This window comes from Humulus lupulus, chromosome 3 (genome assembly GCF_963169125.1).
Source record: "Humulus lupulus chromosome 3, drHumLupu1.1, whole genome shotgun sequence".
Lineage (NCBI taxonomy): Eukaryota > Viridiplantae > Streptophyta > Magnoliopsida > Rosales > Cannabaceae > Humulus > Humulus lupulus.
The window spans coordinates 26,820,295-26,844,796 of record NC_084795.1 but is presented as its reverse complement, the minus strand read 5'-3'; the positions used below and the strand labels follow the sequence as shown (position 1 = coordinate 26,844,796).

General features: G+C 34.5%; 4 protein-coding genes across 5 annotated transcripts in view; 2 read left to right on the top strand and 2 right to left on the bottom strand.

The window, feature by feature from the left end:
• Positions 1-3,394: 3,394 nt before the first annotated feature.
• Positions 3,395-4,603, top strand: LOC133822387 (arabinogalactan O-methyltransferase 1-like). The gene has a single exon (XM_062254698.1). The coding sequence runs from the start codon at positions 3,481-3,483 to the stop codon at positions 4,363-4,365; it is 885 nt and encodes a 294-aa protein (XP_062110682.1). The 5' UTR covers positions 3,395-3,480; the 3' UTR covers positions 4,366-4,603.
• Positions 4,604-7,044: 2,441 nt separating this feature from the next.
• Positions 7,045-8,631, bottom strand: LOC133821023 (uncharacterized). Its single transcript, XM_062253557.1, has 3 exons — positions 8,327-8,631; positions 8,140-8,238; positions 7,045-8,047 (listed from the first exon to the last, which is right to left on the bottom strand). Exons 1-3 carry the CDS (start codon positions 8,372-8,374, stop codon positions 7,121-7,123), a joined length of 1,074 nt encoding a protein of 357 aa, XP_062109541.1. The 5' UTR covers positions 8,375-8,631; the 3' UTR covers positions 7,045-7,120.
• A 1,480-nt stretch (positions 8,632-10,111) lies between these two features.
• Positions 10,112-15,635, bottom strand: LOC133822386 (uncharacterized). The gene is made up of 5 exons (XM_062254697.1): positions 15,284-15,635; positions 15,047-15,150; positions 14,843-14,956; positions 10,546-10,629; positions 10,112-10,390 (listed from the first exon to the last, which is right to left on the bottom strand). Exons 1-5 carry the CDS (start codon positions 15,534-15,536, stop codon positions 10,334-10,336), a joined length of 612 nt encoding a protein of 203 aa, XP_062110681.1. The 5' UTR covers positions 15,537-15,635; the 3' UTR covers positions 10,112-10,333.
• A 160-nt stretch (positions 15,636-15,795) lies between these two features.
• Positions 15,796-24,502, top strand: part of LOC133822385 (uncharacterized) — a 30,362-nt gene continuing 21,655 nt past the window's right edge. The window contains exons 1-5 of one of the 2 annotated variants that reach the window (XM_062254695.1): positions 15,796-15,890; positions 16,040-16,216; positions 16,318-16,360; positions 17,432-17,479; positions 21,267-21,952. In XM_062254695.1, the coding sequence (XP_062110679.1) occupies positions 16,091-16,216; positions 16,318-16,360; positions 17,432-17,479; positions 21,267-21,862 (813 nt within the window). In that variant the 5' untranslated portion in view covers positions 15,796-15,890; positions 16,040-16,090 and the 3' untranslated portion in view covers positions 21,863-21,952. Of the gene's footprint in view, positions 15,891-16,039; positions 16,217-16,317; positions 16,361-17,431; positions 17,480-21,266; positions 21,953-24,502 lie in introns of those variants that run through there. The other variant, XM_062254696.1, reaches the window with a different exon arrangement.

The following is a 24,502-nucleotide window of genomic DNA, read 5'->3' as shown; positions in this document are numbered from 1 at the left end:
CGGCCTCTTTGCCGGTAGAAGCTAGAACTATGAACTCTGCTTCCATAGTGGAATGAGATATACAAATTTGTTTCTTGGAACCCCAAGAAATTGCACTCCACCAAGTGTAAATACCCAACTGTTGGTAGTCAAGTTGTCCCCAAGATTGGATATCCAACTTGCATATGTATATCCTTCTAAGATTGAAGGAAATTTGGAGTGGTGAAGGCTTAGTCCTTTGGTTTTCTTGAGATAACTTAGGACTTTCCCAATAGCCTTCCAGTGATCCACACTTGGATTACTTGTAATCCTACTAAGTTTACTTACCGCAAATGCTATATCAGGTCTAGTACATTGGGCAGCATACATAAGACTCCCTATAGCACTAGCATACTCCAATTGAGCCACCACTCTTCCTTCATTCTTCTCTAATTTTACACTATGATCGAATAGAGTATTGGCATCTTTAACCTTGAGATGATTAAATTTGTTCAATACTTTCTCAACATAGTGGGCTTGCCCTAACGCAAAACCCCCACTAGGTTTCTTCACTTTGATACCAAGTATGATGTCAACTTCTCCAAGATCTTTCATCTTGAAGGTTGATGATAGAAACTTCTTCGTTTCTTCTACCCCTTTCATGCTATCACTTGGAATAAGCATGTTATCCACATATAAGCAAAAAATGATCACATATCCCTTACAAGTTTTGGAATACAAACACTTGTCTCCATTGTTATGCCTAAACCCATTAGACATGATGGTTTGATCAAATTTCTCATGCCATTACTTAGGAGCTTGTTTCAATCCATACAAGGCTTTTACAAGTCTACATACTTTATGTTCATATCTTGGTAGGACAAACCCTTTGGGTAGTTCCATATAGACATTCTCATTGAGGTCACTATTAAGGAATGTCGTTTTGACATTCATTTGATGAACATACAAGTTATGTATAGAAGGCAAAACGAACAAAATTCTTATAGAAGTTGTTCTTACAAGAGGCGCATATGTATTGAAATAATCGATACCCTCTTTTTGCTTAAACGATTTAGCTACTAATCTAGCTTTAAAGATTTGGATAGTGCCGTTAGTGTAGTGTTTTCTCCTAAATACCCACTTACACTCAATTGACTTAGACCCTGTGGGAGGTCTACCAATTCCCAAGTGTTGTTGGAAAAAATAGAATCCTTGTGATACACTCAATTATAACTCTCTTTTATATGTTACAATATGTGATACTCTTTGTTATATTTATTTAATCTAAAATATTATATTATAAAATAATATAAAACATAGTGTGTAAAAGTATGTAAAATTTAAGTGTGTATGTAACATTACTCTAGAAAAATATTAATTACATTAAAATATATTTTTATGATCTAAAAATAGATAAGCCAAACAAACAATAACAAAATAAACTTGAATTTTTACTATTTTTTTTTATCAAGAAAAAAGAATTTTATTGATCAACACACAACCATTACAGATAGCAAACCAGAGCTAAAAAAGCTCACACTCAAAACAGATTAGACATAAACTGAATCATTTGATTAGCTCTAGAAGCCATAGACTTAGATCTAAGCTTAAAGCCAAGAATTCTAGCTGAAACAAATGATTTAATCAAGCTGATTACAGAAGGAATCATAAGACAACTACTGTCAAAATGGCATCTATTCCGAGTATACCAAATGTAATAAATTGAAGCTGCAAGAACAGCTAGAGTGATCCGGTCCTTGAAACTATTTCTGTCTGCCTCCAGCCAATTGCACCAGTCTGAGAAGTTAGAGGGCCAACAGAGACCTTGCAACCACTCAAAGATAGACTGCACTACTCTCCTAGAAAATACACACTCAAAGAATAAATGAGAGTGACTTTCAGGAACTAGGTCACAAATCGGGCACATCAGAGAAGGAAGAGGAATATGACAGTAGAGTAACATATCCCTTGTGGCCAACTTTTGATGAACAACTTGCCAAAGAATGAACTTATGATTAGGCACTGAAATAGAATACCAAACTGCTTTCATGATAGGTTTTGGGCTGCTAGTTAGAAACAGATGATAAAGTCTAGACAGAACCAATTTCCCATTTGCTGAAACAGAAACCAGCAAAGAAAAAGAGAGAGATTTTTCTTATTACACTCTCCAAAAGTAAAAGTAATAATTATGTGAAAATATATCAAAATAAGGTCAAGCCTTGGTTAAATGTACATTCGCCACATAGTAAAATGTCAAGCTAGCTATAAAGTTATTTATATCTATTTGAAAGTTACTCTTGATATCATTTGAACTAAACCACGCAACCTCCATAGTGGTGAGAAATCCTTATATTAGTTTGTAACAACTTGCACCTTACAAAAAAAGGCCAATTTCTTTCGAAAAATTCACCTTGAAAATCATCATTATAGAATAAATATAAATATTAAAAGGAGAGACATTAATACATGTCATTTACTCATTTATTGACTATTGTACACAACTTTTATCATGATATCTGCCTACACATTCAACATGTTAAGAAAAAAAGGTCAAGTACACACTTCAGAGAAATCCCCCAAAAAAAAAATTGTCGCTTCAACAGAAAACATCAAAAGGCCCCTCCTTTAAAAAAGTTTTCTTTAAAGATTAATTTATTATTTAAAATTAAAATCTGTAACAGCAAATGAGGTTCGATTGATTGAAGTGGGTTAAAAGCAGTCCACGTGGCGATTCATTAGATTGCCGCGTATCACTATTTATCGAGTTATTTATTTATGATAATGTCAAAGCTTATATAGTAGACTTTGTACCTAAAATTAGACAATTTTGCCTTGAAGCATGCATGCCATCCATTTAAAAAAAAAAAAAAAACCATTTTTTTTGCATTTCAAATTTCTAGATCTACTAATCAATTGTAGTAATTTTTTTTAGAAGAAACAAATAGTACTTACGTACTGCATATATTATAATCATTGATCAACTCACTCGTAGGGTGTGAGCACATGAAATTTTTTTCACATTTTTGTGAAAAAAGTAATTCTAGCCTAACAATTTTTGGAAGATATTTTCCAATAATATCTTTTTAAATGGGATATTTTTTCTTTAAAAAATATTTTTCTCCAATGTCATGCAAATTTATTTAAATTGGAATCTTTTATCTGTAGTTGGTAACATTTTTTGTTCGATTATCATAAAAGACCAACGTGTCAATCAATAGCGGTGAGTTTATGATTTGATTATATAAAATCCAAATTAACATTCCTTTAATTATATTTATTATCATCTCTCTAATTTAATTTTTAAATGATGTGACCAATTAAAACGAATCGTTTCATGTTATTAACCTAAAGGCATTGCCGTCCAATGAAACCCTCTAGTTATCTTCTGATCTCTCTCTTCTCTACTTCCCCTCTCTATATATAATCAAACAAAGACAAAAACCATACTTCAGAAGATACTTTTCATTCTGTTTTTTTTTTCCTTTAATTTTTTAAAATTTTTTTGTTAATTTTTTTCTTCAAATGGTTATGATGACGAAGAATCGGAATATTCTATCGGAAAAGCCATGGTTTTTCGGCTTAAGCCTGTCTTGTTTAATCGCCGGAGCGCTGCTAATCACAACGTTCTTGAAAGCGGACGAGGGATCGCGGCTTTGCTCTCTAACGGGGACTCGAATCAAGTCGGTGGTGGCGGAGAAGGAGAACGAATATGTTCCGACGGATATTCAGCTTCAGGCCATTATCCACTACGCCACGTCGAAGATTGTGCCCCAACAATCCATCGGAGAAATCACCGTCTCCTTCGACGTCCTCCAGTCACGGGGACCAAGTAACTTCCTGGTTTTTGGGCTGGGCCACGATTCGCTCATGTGGGCTTCGCTCAATCCACGTGGCAACACTCTATTCCTCGAAGAGGACCCTAAGTGGGTCCAGACCGTTCTCAAGAAAGCCCCTCAACTCCGGGCCCACTACGTCAAATACCGTACCCAGCTCCGGGAAGCCGACGATCTCCTCGCCACGTATAAGTCCGAGCCGAAGTGCTCGCCGTCCAAGGCAGCGCCGCTCAAAGGGAACGAACGGTGTCGTTTGGCGTTGGATAATTTGCCGGCTGAGGTTTACGAGAGGGAATGGGATCTGATCATGATCGACGCGCCGCGTGGCTATTTTCCTGAGGCTCCCGGTCGTATGGCCGCGATTTTTTCGGCGGCGGTTATGGCTAGGAACAGGAAAGGATCCGGTGTGACGCACGTGTTCCTGCACGATGTTGATCGGAAGGTGGAGAAGACTTTCGCCGAGGAGTTCCTCTGCCGGAAATATCGTGTCAAGGCCGTCGGAAGGCTCTGGCACTTTGAGATTCCGGCCGTTAACGCGAGCCAAGCTGAGGATACCGGTGCTCGTTTTTGCTAAAGTGCGCCGATTGAGGATACGGAAATTGCGTGAGTTTATTTTGTTTATTTTTATTTTTTTAAATTTCAATTCTTATTTTCACGATTTTATTAAATTACTCTAATGTGCGCCTTGGGCGTAAAGAGCAAAGACAGTACGTATTTTTAATTGCGGAAGTTAAACTTTTACAATGTATATGGTAGAAAGAATAATAGAAATATAGAAGCTAAGACTTTAGCTTCATTGATTAGTATTTTAATATCCAATGATTATTTTTTATTGTTATTTGATGACTTTAGTTAATGGCATTGGTTTAATTAAATAATTAAAATTTAATTAATGTTGCTGAAAGAGTTACTATTAGTATTTGAAGATAAGTATTTTCTTTTGTGGATGTGGAAAAAGGGACTTAATAGTGGAAAAATGATTGTGGAAACATAGCCAATGCTATTGACTAGAATAGAAAAAATTGTCAAAAGTATTGGAACTTTTGATGAATTAACCTAAAAAAGATGAGTCTATTTCCTATAGAGATTTATGAGCCAATTCATGGATCCCATCGCATCTATTACGTATTTAAATGAGTCTTTTTAGTCATTGAATATGAACTAATCTTATACCTTATCTACAGTCTATATTAGATATATAAGTGTATATACATACATTGGATATGACGTAGACACATATCCACTCTAAAATTTTAATTAATTTAAATGGGTTGAGAACTTTATTTAAGTCATTCTACAGTAACAATTTATAAATGGCTCAGTAGATTTTCTGACTCGCGTTTTATTATATTAATATTAATAGATGTACGAAATTACTTAGAAACAATTAAAAAAAAATTATAATTTGAAAGTGCAATACTGTATAAAATTGTTAAAATAACTATTATTTTAACAAATTAAAAAGTATTTAAGTTTAAATCTTTCTTATAAAATTCAATATGTAAAATAATTATAAATTCTTTTTAGTTTTTGTATTTATTTTTTTGATAAGTTGTTTTCTGAATACGAATATTAATATACACAAATAATATTGATAGCAGAGAAAAATGAAAATTTGTACTTCAAATTATCCCGCCGACCTTTTCTACCGTATTTAGACTTTTAACATATTTTTAATTCAAACTACTAGACAAGTAAAAATGGAGTGTGAACTTTATTGGGTCCGAAAACGTTGACCAACCAAGGGCTCGGAGACACATCGACCAGTACATTAATAAATTAAAAGACGCTAACGGCGGACAAATTATTATATGGCAGAAAAGAAATTTTAACCTTTTTATTTAGTGCAAATTAAAAGTAGTGTAGGGAAAGGGATACTTGAAAGTTGGAGGAGAAGAGATTCTTTGATTTTTGGGAATTGGAAATTTGGGACCAATAGCTGTGCAATTGGACAAACGTGTCGTAATATAAACATATATTTTAGGTCTTATTATTTGGAGCTGTACACGTTTGGCAGATCAATAAGAGCTCTATTATAAGATAGAATTTCCCAATAAGATAATGTTTTCAGACAACGATCTAGCCATTGGATTCAGAAATGAGAAGTTGCCTTGTCATTTCATGGAGTCGGCTAATAACAATTCTTGCGTTATATGGCAATAATAATAAACATACTTGAAAACTAAGTTCCAACAATGAAATATGAATGACTTTTTATTTAAGGCTACACAATTTGATTAGGATTGAATTTTTAATGTTATTTTGGTGATAATTTCAAATTTGGAATATAAGTGATGTGACTATGATTGATAATTTAGAGAAAGAAAAGTTTGGTGACATAATTAACATTCAGTACGCGTTAATTCAATTTTTTTGGTATTGATATTGATCCAGTCACAGACTTGTCAGTCATGGGCTTCACTATTGCTTTTAATTTGTAATAGTTTGAAATATGCCATAAAAACAATCAACGTTAACAATTACAACTCTTAAATATGGATTTCGTTTAGAAAAAAAGGGTCCCCACTTTTTTGGATTTCAAAATCGATTTGTGACATAAAACCAAAGCAAGAACTTAATGCAAGTGTCAGACAACAATGGCTCAAAATGGCAGGTGGAATTGGGGTCAGAAGTCCTCTCATGGCTTTAAAGAAGGATTGAATTGTCTACTCTACTGGACTTAAGAACAAATACAACTTCAGTCTGCTGTATCAGGTTTCTTTCAAATTGAGTTACAATATGGCCATGATTAAAGAAGTAAGGCACTTTCTGAAGTTTTCAACAATGGTATCAATAGTTTAACTTTTATTTAGAACAAGAGCCAAACCAAATTTGTACAAACTACAAAATATGTCATTAGGCCACATGCAGTGTTTGACATTTTATTTTTAATAATTATTTTGCACAATAATCTCTTTTTATGATTACTTGCAAAATAAAATTCTAAACACATTTAATATTCTAATTAACACACTTTACAATCTGTCAAAAATACTCAACATTCTATCAAGAATGCTATTTTATAAATAATTATAAAAAAAATACTATTTTGTAAAGTAACATTAAAAAATTATATATTTTCACCAATTACTCAATAGGAATATGCACTACAAAGTTTTTTATGAAAACAAATATTTTTTTATGTTATTTGGCGAAATGATATTTTTTTATGATTCTCTGCAAAATAACTTGTTTAGATATGGTGTGGAGTACTTTCAACAAAGTGTAGGGTGTGTATGAATAATATTTAACAAAAAATTATATAAAAAAGAGACTATTATGTAAAACAAAAAAGTTTATTTCGCCAAGCACCCTTGAATACGTAAAACTTAACCAGAAGTTGGCAAAGTGTCAAATGATTTCCTTCTAACCAAGAGGCAGGTGATGATAGAAGGTTGAGAATGAGCATTATTACTATTAGTGAGGCTGCACAGCACGAAATCAGGCTGGTGAAGAGAAAGGCCAATTCGATCCTCTCCAAAGACCAAATCAGTGACATCAAGAAGAACATGCCATGAGTTTCTGTGAGCCTCTGAGATCCAATGCATGGAATATCTTGTTCCATTCACTCTGGCTGGATATGAGAAGAGTCCTTTGGGACTATGTTTACACTTCCTCCTAAAGTATTGACTTAACTGAGAGCCTTTGATCCTTAGATCCAACCATGTTTCTGGTGCCAAAATTACCTTAGACTCTTTCTGAATAGCAAATTCTTTAATGAAATCTACTTGTTCGTTTATTATAGACATGTAGAAGTTTCCTCTAAAGAAAGGGTAGCTCTCTCCTATCATGGTCGTGGCATCCTTGTAGTTTGCTGTGAAGAGAACTAAGTAGTCTTCTTCAGCTACACCGCAGTGTTTCAAGGCTCGGTTCCTGGCCTGAACTTCTGGTATCGAAATGAAGTTCCCTTCGAATGAAGATTTCTTTGTGAGGATATCAAGGAGTCTTGATGGCCCCAATTGGGTTTTGTTTAGATTAGAAAAAATACTACTATTGAATGAGAAAGAGGAGAACTCTTTTGTCATGACACCTTTAAGCGAACTATGTTTTTCATGGGAAGTTTCTTCATTGATGGAAAGGTCAATTTTTTGGTCTCCCACTTCTACTAGACCATTGCTGTATTGAGGGTATTTTGCAGATACATAATGCTGAACATATTCCATTTCTCTTGGTGTTATTGGACCAGACCACATCACTCCATGGAGAGTGGAAATTGCTTCAGCTACCAAGTGAGCTGGTATTAAACTATGTGCCGTCTGTTATTCAATAAAAACTTGTTGAAAAAAGAAAAATAACTCAAACTCAATCTATGGAAAGAAATCGCGTCAAATAATTTAACACCACTAACCTTGAAAACCATGCTGCTTGCTCTGCCATCTTGAGTAGGCGATGATGAGTTTGGTAAAGAAGCCAAAGAAGATTCCTCCAGTGATTCATCTCCTACCTCCTAAAATAAAATAGCCAAATGTTTGAACTTTTTATTATCAGAATTGAAAAAAACCAAGTTAAAATTCTCGTAAGAGCAAACTGAATACCTTAAGTTTTTGATTCATGATACCCTTTTCGTCTATGTTTTTCCCCATGGTTGCCTCCTTTCTTGTGCCAAAAAACAGATAAAGGGTACAAGAAAGAGAACAAGGTTTTGTCACATTGAATTATCGATGCTTAGAAATGTATATGCAAGTAAATTAAACTATTGTGGACAAAGAGAGAAACGACATTCTTTGACGACAGCTTATGTCCCCACATGCACACACCATTTGTATATATTTAAACAATTTGATTAGCTCGAGTAAAATTATATTATTGTTACAGAAGTTTTGTTTGATATACTTGTAATTTGATGTTCCCACTAGTAAAGCGTATAACTCTCTCTCTCTCCCTCTCCCTCCAACACATTTTATTTTGATATATAACCTTAAAACAGGCTACAAAATCTGCTACAGAATGAAATAGGGACAAGTACTAAAGATATCATCGCATATTTCACATGGTGTAATCTTATATATTATCTTGTCAATGTAGTCGCATAGTCTTGTTCTAATTTCAAAACCCCAGGAAAAGAAAAATGTTATTGAGTTGCTCCAAATGAAAATTTGTTATGAACAGTGTCCACTGAATAATATAAGAAAAAACATAGAAATGAAAACGATCGTGAAAGTTGGGAACAATGACATACCAACAAACACAAATATTTTAGTGACCATTTTTGCTGTGGCTGATCTGGTACCCAAGAAAACTAGAGTGAGTGGGAATCTTTTGATTGAGAATGACTGGTGATGAAGTCAGGCATTGACTCAAGTCTCAAAGAAAACTTATACAATAAAATGAAAGCAAACAAATTTGTTGTATCATGCACAATAAATTAAAGTTTAACATCCGAATCCAATAATGCGATAATGGTTGGCATAACGACCAGAAGCCAAATAGTAGTAAGGGGACTGACGTACTAATAGTAATTGAAAAAGCTTTCACATACAAACCAAAAACTACAAGGCACTTGTTTTTTTAATTCTTTGGTGGCGGGTCAGATTAGGTTTTCTGATCAATATAACGCTTAAATGAAATTGAAATACATAAAACTAAATCCAAAAATAAATAATAAAAATTGTTCTCAAAGAAGACAAAATCCAAACCTCATTTTAAGACTGGAAATTTTATGCTATTTTTTCTAGGTCACATGTAGAAAATAAGATTGGATTGAAAGTTATAACAAAAAAAAAAAAAAAAAAACATATAAGAATGAATGAGTTAATATTTTGATAACAATAAAATAGGATAAAACAATTTAGATACAAAAATTAAAAAAAAAATTCTTAAATACATAAAGATAAAAGGTTGGAAATAATAATAAAATTATCCCATTTCACTAGAATTAAATCATCCCAAAAGTTTATTTAGGTTATTAGATTAATTATTTCAGTATCTTCTTCAATTTAATAACAAAACTACACGATAAAAATTTTCCAATTCAACCTTGCATGGAAGTTGGCTATGCACTTACTAACACGGTTCTCATATTAGTACGGTAACCAACAACTAGAGCCTATGATAGGTATTTACAGGGTATTTATGTTTGTGTGAGTAGAGTTAGAGAAGATTTAGATTAATAGAATGTAAAATTTAAATATTTAAAGGGATTAATACTATCCACAAATAAAGCTAAAAAAATAAGACTCACTTAGAAACACAATCTCAAGTCATTAAAAATAAATTTACTGGTTTATATTTGACATTCTCATTCATACCAAACCAAAACTCCATACCAAACACCCCCTTAAAGTCTTCACAATACGTAATTGGGAATCAGTACAGATTAATTAAGTAAAGCCTAGTTTCAGATAATATAATTATAGCCGTATACACCTTGAACATGTACATGGATTTTGAACCCCAAATTCTCAAGCTTACTTTGCCATCATATGAATTGACAAAAAAAGCACCAGAACAGACTACTTCAACAAATATCATCTAAACGAATTAAGATGGCAACTACAGAGCCCTGGAAAATTGCGTTCTGTACAGATGTATGAGCAACCAAACTACAAGAAGTATTTCATCCGATCATCTCTCCTCATGGCGTTGTATACAGCTTGAACCTGGAAATCATAACAAAATCTCATATCAAATAAACACATGGGTCAATATAAGAAAATATAAAACAATTCCTTTTTATTTTTTTCTTCATTAAACACCAAATTGAACTAAGAAAATATATATATAAGGGCGTGTGTGTGTGAAAGAGAGAAGAGACCTGTTCACTAGAAACGACTTGAACAGGTCCTATATTGACAGATACATATTTTCCTCTTGATGATAACTTCTGTTTCACACGGCCCTGTTAGAAATACAAAGGAATAAATGAAATTAGATTCATTTTTCTTTTTGTTCTGTTTATTTTCCCCCTGTATTATGAATCATTAGATACGATAAATAATATAGCAGACAAGCAGCTAAGTACAGCATACTACAACTATTGCAATACTATAAGTTTTGAAGGTAAACCATTTTTATCATGCAGAACTACGTCAAAGGAGTTTTAGAATAGCCAGGAAGAAGAGGGAGAAGATTTTATCCAGGGGAGGGGAAAAGAGGAGGTGGGGGGTTATTTGTTAATTTTGACAGATTTTTCTAGCAAAAAATATGAATTTTGGGGAGATAATTGTTAATTTATAAAAAATACGTACATAAAGAAAAGAAAAAAAACGAGGGGATACTTCCCATTAAACTCTTCCACTGGCTGCTAGATCATGTATGAATGAACTAACGTTGACAGGTTGACATTGAGTAAAAGGTTCTATGTAAAACATTTTGAGGTAAATTTCAGTCCTACAACAAGACCATAATCCCACCAGATTCCAAAATCTCATCTACAACCCTAATACAGGGTTGCTCACAGTGGATAGATAGGCTATCAAACACAACTAGTGCCCAGTGAAATCCATAGATGATATTATCAACAACTCACTTGGTTCCTACCATGAGCTCTACCTTATGCAACTACTTGCACCACTAAGAGAAATAACACCGCATAATTGCAAAACACTTCCATCCAGCCCATCTCAACTTCTACCACAGATGTTGATCGACAAGTATCGTGATCTCTAACATAATCAACGTCGCAGAATCTAATTATCTTAAGTCAGTCATTCTTTTTATATAAGAGAGGTGTTGCATATATCAACTGCATACGAGATATCTAGTCAAGTAAATGTTAGGTATATTAGACTAGTAGCTCGAGTATTCTCTCATAAATATGGGCTAGATTATGAGGAGATCATCAGCCCAATTGCAAAGATTACAATGGTACGATCCTACTGGCACTTGTAGCAAGTAAAACTGGAGACTGATAGATGGATGTGAAGAATGCCTTTTTACATGAAGAACTAGATAGAGAAATATACATGGTCCAACCAAAGGGGTTTAAGGATAAAATTCATCCCAACTATGTTTGTACTAAAAAAGACGCTCTATGGATTAAAGCAAGCTCCAAGAGCATGGTACAACAAGATTGTTAAGTTCTTAGTGGAGAGTGGATATGTCATGGTACAACAAGATCGCAATTGTATCAGTATATGTCGATGACCTAACATAAATTTTTCAACAAAAAAAAAAAGTTATCAACCCGCTTTCAAATGAAGGAGAATGGTTAATTAAAACACTTCCTAAGAAGGTTTATTTCTCAGTCAACAAAAGTATGCCAAAGGTTTGGAATGCTTGTAAATCCATCTCAATGCCTATGGAAGTCAATGCCAAGCTATGTGCTCATGAAGGCAAGGACTTGGAAGATAGAACATTGAACTGACAACTGGTTGGTAGTCTAATTTACCTAACATTGATTCGACCAAATATCTTGTATGCAATCGGTATATGCAACACCCAATAAAACCTCGTTTGGAAGTAGTGCTATGAATTCTGAGGTACGTCAAAGATACCATTGTCTATAATCTCTTATACAAGAAAAGTGAAGAGTTTAAGATAGTTGAATACTGCGATATTGATTATGCTAGAGATCACGATACTCATCAATCAACAAGTGAATATGCGTTCAAGCTTGGATCTAGAGTTGTATCTTGATGCAGCAAAAGACAGCCAGCAATATAATTGTCAACCACAAAATCAGAGTATAGAGCAACAACAGTAGTGGCTCAGGAGAGTACTTGAATAATGCAACTAATGATCTACACCAATAAATAGATTATGTGGTGCCACTTTACTATTATAATTAGTTTACTATTCGTATAGTGGAAAATCCACTTTTCCATGCTCAAACAAAGCATGTGGAGGTGCATTACCATTTTTTGATAGAAAAAAGTACTACAAAAGGAACTAGAGAAGCACCAAGTGAAGAGTAAAGATCAAGTAACAAACTTGTTCACTAAAGGGCTCAACATTCCGAGATTTTAGAAGCTAAAAGAACAACTAAACATGAGACAAAGGAAGAATCAATCAGTGTTGAGGGGTAGTATCAAAAGTCACCACTGATTCTACATCTCTATAATTTTCTAGACTTGAAGAAATTAAGCTATAATTATTTAGAAATATGCAGTGTTAGTTAGCAAAAAGTCAAACATGCTAGAAGTTTCTAGCTTTACAAAGTTGGCAATAAAAAACAATTAACTAGAATGTTCTAGTTGTAGCATAGTCGGTAGAATAACCGAGAGTAGTATAAATGTAGGACTAGGTCCTTGGTGAGGTATGCGAGCAAAAAGCCAAGTGTAGTGTTAGTAAAATAAAAAGTGTGAGTGCTTAGTGTGTATTGTGGTCAATTAAAGTATTCAAGTGTTGGAGTAATTACTTTTGTAAAAATATCGTGGTGTTCAATATGATTTACTTGTGGATCTGGGACAAAAGTTGTTTAGGAGAATGATGTAATTTCTGCTAGGGGAGAAAGGAGTAGAGTCATCTTTGTTTGTAAAGTTTTAAGATTTGTTCTTGGAAAGAACCAGGCTCTCTAATTCTTGGGTACAATTCCTCCCAATATTCAAACCTACTAGACAGATATGACACATAGATGCGCACTATAGCTCAAACTTGGGCATGCACTTTTTTTCGGTTTATCAGTGTTCGTCAGCTTGGGGTGAGAAAACATAAGGTAAGATAAGTACATATTCTAAGAATGAAAAGTTGAAAGTACAGAACATATTCCTAAAGTCCAATTGGCAGCAATTAAAAATAATCTGAAACTATAATTTTAAAGTTCATAGTCTATAATCGTCTACCTCGAAATCATTACTAATTGTCACAGCTCTCACCTTCCATTCACCTCTCCATCCTACCAAACACGCTATCAGTAATTAAACGTCTAATTCTTCTCCATTGTTTAACCAGAATCAAATACATCCAGTAGATGATACTGCAGTAGTGGCAACAGATTTTTACGACTGGGACATATCAAAGTGAAAGCTACACAAATAATGCTCGTGGCCCAATTCAACAAAATAGAAAACATGATCAACGGATTAGTGATGTAAAATCTTTTATTGGCTAATTTTTATTCAGTAAAGTTATTAAAGAAAATCAGTAGCATATCTCCTTATTGATTTATGGTTTAAATATCAAATTGATTCAGCTGATTCTTTAGTGTGAAAATATCTTTTAAATATGAATATTTTTTATCTTATTTATCACAAATAATGAATATTTGGTAAAAATATGTATTGCAATTATCTTGAGATTCTCAAGAATTATGTTTATTCTGGAATAAAGAAGGTGTCGAAAATGAACATGGTTAAAAAAAATGACCATATTTGTTATAAAACTAATTATGTTGCTGACTCACCAGTTTCCTTTTCTGTCGACACAGAATTCATCTGGCTGGTTGATTTCCAAAATCAAAGGAATTTGCAAATTGATTTCAAAGATATTAGAAAATGATGGCCTTAGACGATTTCCTTGCCTATAAATATATTGCCAAGGCCTTTGGAATTTTTATATCTTTCATTTTGAATATTTGTAAACATTACATTATTTTGAAAAGTGTCTTTATTTGTAGAGATTAAGTTTGTTCACCTTAATCTTTGTGAGAGTACTTAGTCTACTTGTGAATATGTATCTAGTCTATTGTAAACAAGTAGTGTCTATTGTGAACGTGTTCATAAGGATATTCAGGAGAGGATTCTATTTAAGTCTTACTTCAGGAGGAAGTGAACACTTTAAAGGGAGTTCAAGAAAATCAACGTTTCATCAAAACCAACTTCGTAGATAAGAGTACAACAAGATTGCGGCAATAGTTTAAAAGGGAGTCTTACATTGTTTAAATCAATGCTTTTGCATATTTCTTTACTAATTGGTTTATTCTCTGGGGCATGGTGCCGTAGATATAGATTATCTAAAATGATTTCTTAAGCACGTAAAAATTCTCGTTTGTTGATTTTTTTACCTATTTTTCTGTTTCTGTTTAAACAGTTGCATAAATATTGTAAACAAAACTGAAATTTTTCTAAACAACTTAATCAATATAACTTAATTAATATGTTTATTTTAAATCACTTTGTTAACATTAAAATACGGAATTTCAAGTGAGAACTGCACCAGCAACGAAAGCATACCTCCGGAATAGGTTGTTGAATAACGGATTCAACGGCGACTACCATAGCTTGCACAAAGTCATCACCTCCTGTTCCAATCGCTGTAAACCCTCTGACAGTTGGGTACGAGTTTACCTGTTCAAGTAAAAAATAAACAACCAATCTAGCAAAAGTTCAGAAGAAAATGAAAACAGAATTCTCATTTGGAAGCAACAGTTTCCATACCTTCTGATCCAAAGCGAGCCATTCACGAGTAGAATCGTCAGTCACCGTACCTCCAATAATCACATTCGTCGTTTGCCCAACTCTACCTTCCGTCTTAGACACCTCTGAGTCCAATAATACAAATCAAACACAACCCTTTTCTCACTATCACTATACATGAACAGCGGAAGATTGAACTACAAAATTTAATGGGAAAAGTCATATGAGCATTTAGACAAAAGGGTAGGAGACAAAAACCTGAAATTGCTTTGAGAACAGCTTCCTGAGGGGGTCCCTGTTCGTCCTGAGACGAAGAAGACTCGGGGGTTTCGTTATGGCAGCAGTTGAGGTGAAAATCTCGAGCTCCAGTGGTCCCGAGTTTCCTGGTAAGCCTTGAAGGAGGAGTAGACCCACGAATCCTGAAAGAGCAAAAGGAGGTCCGACTGAGATGAAGGGGTCGCCACGGCTCCGTTAACAGAACGGAACGAAACACAATATTTCTGCACGCCATTTCTTAATCGAATGATTCTTTCCTTTTCTTTCTTCTTTTCCGGCGCTTCACTTGACTTCTTCGTTTTTTTTCCCAGCTTAAAAATTAGATTTTTAGAGAGAAGATTTAAAAAAAAAAAAAAATTATCTGATAAGTTGAGACCCGCAAATATATAGACAAAATTACCCTTCTAATACAGCGCTGCACAAGCTTTCCAAGCGAGGTCTTAATGGTCTTTTCAGTAAACTGATAGGTTCGTAAATGGACTCTATTGGCAGAACTTTTCTTCTTTTCCATTTCTATCGATCTCTCCTCTAATTTTCCGGCGGCCCACCCTCCACCGCCGCCGTATTCTTCGTTTCGCCGCTTCCATTTGTAAGTTTTTTTTTTCGAAATGTCAAATGTGCTAGTGTTTGCACTTTGTTTAACAATATTTTTGGCCGTAAAGTCTCCTCCTTTGAAGCATATACTGTTCTTCTTTCTACAATTAATTTATTCAAATAATTTTTATTTGAAATATGCAGTGAATCTAATGACTGAAAGTCTGTGAATGAGACAGTAGACAACGCCCAAAAATGGTACTTGAGAAACCCCAATTCGACCCAAAGGGACCTCCTTCTGCTCCTCTTCATCAGATTGATGCAGACGACGACAATGCGAAACAACTCAAAGAGTGTTCTTCTCTCTACTTGGCATTGCAGGTGATAAAATTTATCCCTCAAACCCTAAATTGTGTATTTCTATTTTACATCCTAGAGCCCTGAACCTTGACTTTTTTTTCTTCCCCATTGATGCTTTACAGGATTGTGTAAACACTAATAGGAATTGGAAATCTTGCCAATCAGGTTTATTTATGTGTGATAAATTGCATTTTTATTTGTTTAATTTAGTTATGATTGTGTTTGTTAAAATTTTTGTTTTTGAATATTTTAAATAAAAAAGTTGAAATATTATTTAATTTTTATTTTTTTATTTTTAAAATATAAAATTATGTTTATTAACTATTTTTGTTTTTTATTTTTAAAAACAAAAAATAAAAAACGCTTTTGACAACTTTTATTTTTATTTTTTGTTTAACAACATGACGTGTTAATTTGAAGAAGATAAGAAAAAAAAAGTTGAAAACTGTTTTAAAAAAAATTGAAATTGAAAAAATTCTATTTTTAAAATTTAATGAATTTTAATTAATATTTTAAAAAATAATAAATAAAAATAGAATTACCAAACACATTTTATGTTTAATTGTCAAAATTTTAATTAAATAAATAAAAAATTATTTTTTTAAGTGTTATCAAACAGCAACTATATATGTTAGAATACTAATATAATCTCAAAAGTTATTCCTTAATCACAATCGTTAATTACAGTGCCTAATACTGTCGATAACCATAATGAGATGGTTAACACTTGTTAATTACATTAGAGACATATGGGGGATAAGTTGAAAATTAGTCAGTTTAATGAGTTCTTAACTAAAATTACCTTCTAAATATTTTTAGTTTAGTTCTATCTATTTTTATCACAGACAATTCCAAAAATAGCATTGACTACATGGTACTCTTCTAAAAACAGTATCCACCAATTATAGGGATATAATAGGTGTATTGATTGAAATAGTGAGTATTATACTAAAACTTAAAAATTGTAGATAAAAAAGAAATGACTTACTTAAAAGTAATTTCTATGATATATGGTGGCACCCCAATAACTATAAGTTGACCCATTAAGCTTTAGTTCACCACTACTATGTTTACTAGGCTCATTAGGCCCAAAAGCCAAATAAGATCCCTTAGGATATTAATGGTGAATATGAAGAACATAAATGTGTTTAAGTGGTATTAGGGAAATTGATAGAAGGGGTTGCTCTCCATTGGCTTTTTAAAAACTATTGCACTTGATCTTGTGTGTTTTGACAGATTTTGAAAGTGTGGAAATGACTCAAGATGGGATGAACAATACGGGAGGTATATTCTCATTATTGACTAATTAATGCCCTAAATAGAATATGTTCTTGGATTGATTGTGAGCATCTATTGATTGTGTAGAACTTGTTTTGTGCATTTATAATGCTCATATTGTGTTAATATTTCAACAAATGGTATCACAACAAAGTCATTTGATTTTAGGGCTCTTTTTTTTTTGCATAAACTTCATGTTTTTTCAAATCTGATTTTTGCACTATAATTTCGAAAATTATTGTTGGGTTGTGTAGAAAATTAGTTTGTTAATTGTTAATGGGATCGGACCATTTTTTGACAAAAATTTGGGGAAGATTTCCGTGTTATTTGGTTGTGTATACCCAATCTTTTTCAAAGCTTTCATGGGCGAAAAATGGATATGAGTTTTTTCGAATTTGAGTGTTTATTGACTCAAATGGAGGCCGAAAATTGATAAAAAAAAAAGGAGACATGGATGAAAACCCCTCAAAACAGGGACGAAAATGATGGCCGGAGGTCGTCGTTCCAGTCGGGTCAACAATCAGGTCGTGTAGACCCGGAATCTCAACCTGCGTAGCCCAGACGAAGCTCAGGGAAGGCAGGAGAAACGACACATCGTTTTTGGCCTCTGTCAGGCAAAAACGACATGTCGTTTTAAGAGGAAAGAGAGTTGTCGTTTTTGGCAAATGACATTTCGTTTTTTAAAAATGGCATGTTGTATGGGCATAGATAAAAATAAAATGAAATAAAATAATTCACACTTGATTTTAGGCGCGTGGGAGGTCCATTTTGGGCCAACTTTTCACTATCTTTGTAACACCCTAAACTCCAGGGACTGTTACAGTGCGCATTTTAAACAGTGCTAAACTCGCTAATCGAGTCATTTAGCCATAATCGTGTAACTAAGTATGATTAGCTGTTTAAGGATTAAATTTTTTGGTTAAGATATAACGTTTTACTAAAACGTTTACTGCATATATTGAGATCTCAAAAAATATAATTTAAAGGTTCATTATAAGAAAATATTTACAACCAACCGATCTAACCGGCAAAACAGGGTTTAACCCTAGATCCTCTTTCACCCCTCGGCCATGGCGGTCGAGGAGTTGCATATGTACACATTGTCACATAAGCTTTCCAACTCAAGGATGATCCCGCTTTCTTTTGCCTTTACCTGCACCATATAGCACCTGTGAGCCGAAGCCCAGCAAGAAAACTTAATATGCTCATGAACAGTAATAACATGTCATCAAATCATAATGTGCACGCCTAGCAATAATAGCCTTAATCACGCATGCAAGCATGTGCAAATAAATATTTATGGAGTCTTGCGCTCTGAGTAGATGACTAGTAAGTCAATCTCGAAGTGGGTGACTAATGAGTCACACCCTGCATAGGTGACTAATGAGTCATACCCTACTAATGAGTCACACTCTGTATAGAAGACTAATGAGTCATACCCTGTATAGGTGACTAATAAGTCACACTCTGTATAGAAGACTAATGAGTCTATCTCTGTGTAGATGCCTAATGAGTCCATCTCTGTGTAGGTGACTAATGAGTCACACTCTGTATAGAAGACTAATGAGTCCATCTCTGTGTGGATGACTAATGAGCCATACTTTGTATAGGTGACTAATGAGTCACACTCTGAGATCCCATACCCTCCTAGCCATGTGACGTGTAGGTCACCTTAGTCTTTCTGATTTTGGCTCTAAATAACTAGCCTTTAGACTAGACAAGTGCTTTTAGTTTTCATCGAACTTGAGGTCGGTCCAACATTAATGCTCATTTAAGTCATTCAATCCAAATATCAATTAGATCTAATTTTTATCGGCTTGCGTTAAACACGCTAAGAGCGTTCTTGACTTATGAGTCAATACCATGTGACTAGTGCTCAGTACTACTGCTAAACTTGACTAAAGAGTCACAGCTTCACAGTTAATACTGACACCATTGTCAATTTTGACTAATGAGTCAGTGCCACGCATAAGTAAGCAATGCTACTAGGCATATATCCTATGTCAAATATCCAAATGTAGGGCATTCAATATGCTTACTTAACAATTGCTAGCATAATTATGACTAATGATAACCTAGTCATAACCATAAATGGTGATCCAATGAGTTCAATTCTAAAACCAATCACGGAACCAAGACTTAGCCTCCGGGACATCGAATCCCACGAAACTAGGTAGTAGGAACAATCCCGAGGCATAAGGTTTGAGTTCCCATGCTCAAAACATTATTTTGGCCAAAAATGGCATCAAGCGCCGCGACCCCCCTAACAAGTGCCGCGGCCCTCCGGCCAAACAGAAACCTCCACCTGCTTCATCGAGCCTGGGCCGCGGCGCCCAAGAACAGGGTCGCGGCCCAACCACGAACCAGCCATTTTCCCCTGATTTTACCATTTTAAAACTTTCCAAAAACCTATCCAAACATCTCCAAACTCAAAAATCAAAGTTCCTAAACATTCCCATGATCCAAAGCCAACAAAACCCAAGTCTCAAATCAATCGAAAACTCATCAAAACACAAAGTCTAATTCAAGCTTAAAAACTTTAAAAACTTAGAACTTAAAATTTGAATTACCTCCGATTGAGTTGTTTCCCAACTAAATCCTCCGGCTAATAAGCTTCTAATATTTCTTAGAATCGCTATGCCTCGATCCTCGCTTGAATCCGAGTCCTAGAATTCAAGTTTCCTTCAAAAAATGCGATCGGGAGACGAAAATGGAACTTTGAGGGAGAGAGAACTTACTGAACGTTCTTTTTATTTCTTAACAGGTTACTTCAAGCTTAAGTAGCCTCAAACAAATCCTAACGCTCGGGGTCTCGAAAACGTTCCCGGGGGCAAAATAGTCAAAACTTTCATAATTTCCCCTGATCTTACTAACTCCCAATTTATCGTCAAATACTTATTCTCATTACCCAATAACCTGGTAATGTGCTAATTACCCCTTGACTCACTCTGAGTCAAGAATAAATCCTGTTGTGACTTTCTCACTAGCTTACCTCCTAGGATCGTTTCGTGCTGAGTAACCATAGCATAACCAAATAATAATAAAGCACAACACACCTATCACATATATGCCAAAATATGAAAACCATCAAATTAATCAAAAATGGGTTCACATGCATATTTAATACACCTAAATATGCATATTATCATTTAATAACATAATAAATCATTTATGACCCTCCCGTCCTCCTAATCAAGGTTCTAAACCTTATTAGGAAATTTGGAGCATTACAATCTTACTTCCTTTTTAATACCTTACCATTTGTATATGTTTATGCACAAGATTAATTCATGGATTTCATTTCATAAGTGTATTTGTATTTAATCTTTTGTGACATAAACATGATTTTTGTTGACAATGGAGAATGCTTATTTTCTTGTCTGTCGCAAGACTAAGCATACTAAATTATTTGGTGATGAGGAACATTTAAATATCTATTTATTTAAATTTTTGTTTTCTCCGTCAAAATTATATTCAGATCCATATGAGTAATTAATTATCGTATCGATAATAATTGCTTGGTAATGATGCTTAATATTGGTGAAGAAAATCCATTAAAATTATGAACCACAATTTGTCTATTCTCTTGATAGAAAATTAATGTATTTGGTTATAATGTTTAATAGATTGTTCTTACATGTGAATGAGTTCTATCTTTTGTTTGTTTAAGAACTCCAACATACATAATGATCATTTGTTGTTTAGCGATCATTAATTTATGAGAAAAGAGCACAAATGACATGATTTTGTTATAACATGCATTTAATAGTTATTGCTTTTATTTCTTATTCAGCCCCAAGCTATCCTAGAGCCCTCGCTGTCTTGGCACTGAATGAAACCAACCACAAGCAATGGGTTGAATCTATCACGATGAACTTGACTTTCATGAAAGTGGACTTGGCCTTGAGAATTGATGCACCATCTAAGCCTACAGATGATGCTACTGAGAAGGACAAGAAATTCTATGAGGACTGGGAACACTCCAATCGTTGTTGCTTGATGCTCATGAGATATCACATGAATGAATCCATTCGTGATAGTATTCCTAAGTCTGAAAATGCAAAGGATTTTCTTGCTGTCATTAAGGAAAAGTACCAGAGATTCTCAAAGAATGAAAAGAATGAACACTTGAACATTCTCCATCACACCATTTATGATGGTTCAAGTGACATCAGGGTTCATATTGACAAGCTCATGGGCTATTATCACAAACTCAAGGCCATGGGTATGGACCTTGGTGAGGATTACATCGTATGGTTGGTGATGGAGACCATTCCATCTCAGTTTGATGCGATCAGATCAAGCTACAATGCTCAGAAAAAACAATGGACTGTTGGGGAGATGTCTTCTATTCTTGCCAAGGAAGAGGAGGACATGGGAAAAAAGTAGGGGTAGAAGCATCTCTATGGTGGAAAATCCTAACAATCCAAACAATCATTGCAAGAGGAAGTTCACTTCCAATAACTCTAATAACCAAAAGCCTCCCAAGAAAAAGACATTTAGTCCTAAAGGGAATGGACAGTCAGGTTCATCCTCTACTGGTCATAGGAATGGGTTTTTCAAAGGGAAGCGCAACTTTTGCCAGAATTTTGGGCACAAGAAAGCTGATTGTCGAAAGCTCAAAGCTCATATAGAAAAGAAAGGTAATTGTCTTGTGATTGTTTGTTTAGAGTCCAATGTTATTATGTGCCCCCAAATTCTTGGTGGTTAGATACTAGAGACACAATTCATGTTACAAATTCCTTGCAGGCAGTGACAAGCCAAAGAAGACCGAGTAGTTTGGAGCAAGATGTGTACATGGGAGACAATACAAAAGTCCAAGTTGAATTTTTTGGGATAGTTAGATTACAGTTGAATACAAGACATTTTTTGGAGTTACAAGATGTTGCTTACATACCCTCTATTAGGAGGAATTTGATTTTTGTATCTATTTTGGATAAACTAGGCTATAGTCTTTATTTTGGAACTGAAAAACTTACTTTGTATCGTGACTCTCTTTTGGTTGGAAATGGAACTTTGCGTGAAAATTTATATAAACTTGTTTTGCATGATGTTGCTCCTATTGCTTCTACTTCTTTTCTAAATGTGGTTGTTGGTTCTAAACTTGCAAGATTAGATTTGAAATCTTCTATGTTGTGGCACAAACGTTTAGGCCATATCTCTAGAGGCAGAATGGAATGTTAGTCAAAGATGGGGTATTTCAAGATCTGAATTTTTCAGATTTCACTACCTATGTTGATTGTAAGAAAAGTTATATGCCAAGGTTAGAAAGAGTAAAACAGATATGTGCAAATGATTGTTGGAGTTGATTCACATTGATATATGTGGACCATTTATTCCACCTGCCATGGGTGGTTATAAATACTTGATCACCTTTATTGATGACTTTTCTCGGTATGGCCATGTAGAACTCATTCGTGAAAAATCTGAATCTTTGGATGCGTTTAAGATTTTTAAGACGAATGTTGAGCTTCAAAATGGGAAGAAGATCAAGGCAGTTAATTTTGATAGAGGTGGAGGGTATTATGGGCGTTATAATGAAAATGGAAGGAACCTCGGGCCTTTCCCTAGGTATTTACAAGAATGTGGCATTGATCTAAGATATACAATGCCAAGGACACCCCAACAGAATGAAATTGCTGAAAGGAGAAATCACACTCTTCTTGACATGGTGCAATGTATGTTGAGCCATTCTAGTTTGCCAGAGTTTTTATGGGGCGAGACATTAATGACAACAGCTTATATCTTGAATCAAGTACCTAGCAAGTCTGTCCCAAAGATGCCTTATGAGATATGGTCAAGTAAAAAACCAAGCTTGCGTCATTTTCATGTTTGGGGGTGCAAAGCAGAAGTGAGGCCCTACAATCCACAATCTAAGAAACTTGATCCGAAAATCATTAGTGGTTATTTTGTAGGCTACACCATTGGATCAAGGGATTCTAGATTTTATTACCAATCTCATACCACTAGAGTCACAGAATCCGATAGAGCTGTCTATTTTGAAGATGAATTTGGTTCAAGTCAAGGGTCAAGAGAAATTGTTTTCAGGGAAGAACGCATTTTTATCCCTGTGCCTGTCGCTTCCGCTCTTATTGATGACCCTATGATTGAATGAACCTCATAATCAAGAGCAAGGTGAAAATCTTGATGTTGAGGATGATGAAGTTATGGTGAAAAGATCACAGAGAATACGCAGGTCTGCTATTCCTGATGACTACCTTGTCTATTTGCAGGAACATGAGTTTGATGTGGGAGACACTTCTGAGCTAGTCACTTATCAAGAAGCCATGAGTAGTCTTAAATTTGTGTTGTGGATGGATGCAATGAAAGAAGAATTAAGTTCTATATCACAAAATGAAGTTTGGGAGTTGGTTGAACTACCCAAATGTTGCAGACCCATTGGATGCAAATGAGTGCATAAGATCAAACGTGACTCGAATGGACAAGTGGAAAGGTATAAGGCTAGGCTTGTGGCTAAAGGCTATAGTCATAGAGAATGTATTGATTTCAAAGAAACATTTTCATCAATATCTACTAAAAATTCGTTGCGAATCATTATGGCTGCAGTGACTCATTTTGGTCCAGAACTCAATCAAATGGATGTGAGGACCGTCTTCTTGAATGGAGATTTGTTTGAAGATTTTTATATGACTCAACCTGTTAGTTTTGAAATATCTGGCAAAGAACACATGGTTTGCAAGCTCAAGAAGTCTATCTATGGGTTTAAACAAGCATCAAGGCAGTGGTATCTAAAGTTTGATATGATTGTCATCGAAAATGGCTTCAAGGAGAATGTGGTAGATCAATGTATATACATGAAGGTCAGTGGGAGCAACTTTATTTTTCTAGAATTGTATGTTGACGACATCCTACTTGCATCTAATAATTCTGACCTATTGTCTGAGACAAAACAGCTGTTGTTTAGTCATTTTGATATGAATGATCTCGGTGATGCCTCCTATGTGCTTGGGATTCAAATTCTTCAGGATAGGGGTAATGGTATTCTTCGTTTATCTCAGAAGACTTACA

Excerpts from the sequence above, each read along its gene's own strand:
- LOC133822387 (XM_062254698.1), top strand. The coding sequence starts at position 3,481 with ATGGTTATGATGACGAAGAATCGGAATATTCTATCGGAAAAGCCATGG.
- LOC133821023 (XM_062253557.1), bottom strand. The coding sequence starts at position 8,374 with ATGGGGAAAAACATAGACGAAAAGGGTATCATGAATCAAAAACTTAAG. Across the intron at positions 8,239-8,326 it reads TCATGAATCAAAAACTTAAG|GAGGTAGGAGATGAATCACT; the intron begins GTATTCAGTTTG and ends ATTTTATTTTAG. Across the intron at positions 8,048-8,139 it reads CAAGCAGCATGGTTTTCAAG|ACGGCACATAGTTTAATACC; the intron begins GTTAGTGGTGTT and ends ATTGAATAACAG.
- LOC133822386 (XM_062254697.1), bottom strand. The coding sequence starts at position 15,536 with ATGGCGTGCAGAAATATTGTGTTTCGTTCCGTTCTGTTAACGGAGCCG. Across the intron at positions 14,957-15,046 it reads GGCTCGCTTTGGATCAGAAG|GTAAACTCGTACCCAACTGT; the intron begins GTATGGAAACTG and ends TTACTTGAACAG. Across the intron at positions 10,630-14,842 it reads TTCAACAACCTATTCCGGAG|GGCCGTGTGAAACAGAAGTT; the intron begins GTATGCTTTCGT and ends TATTTCTAACAG.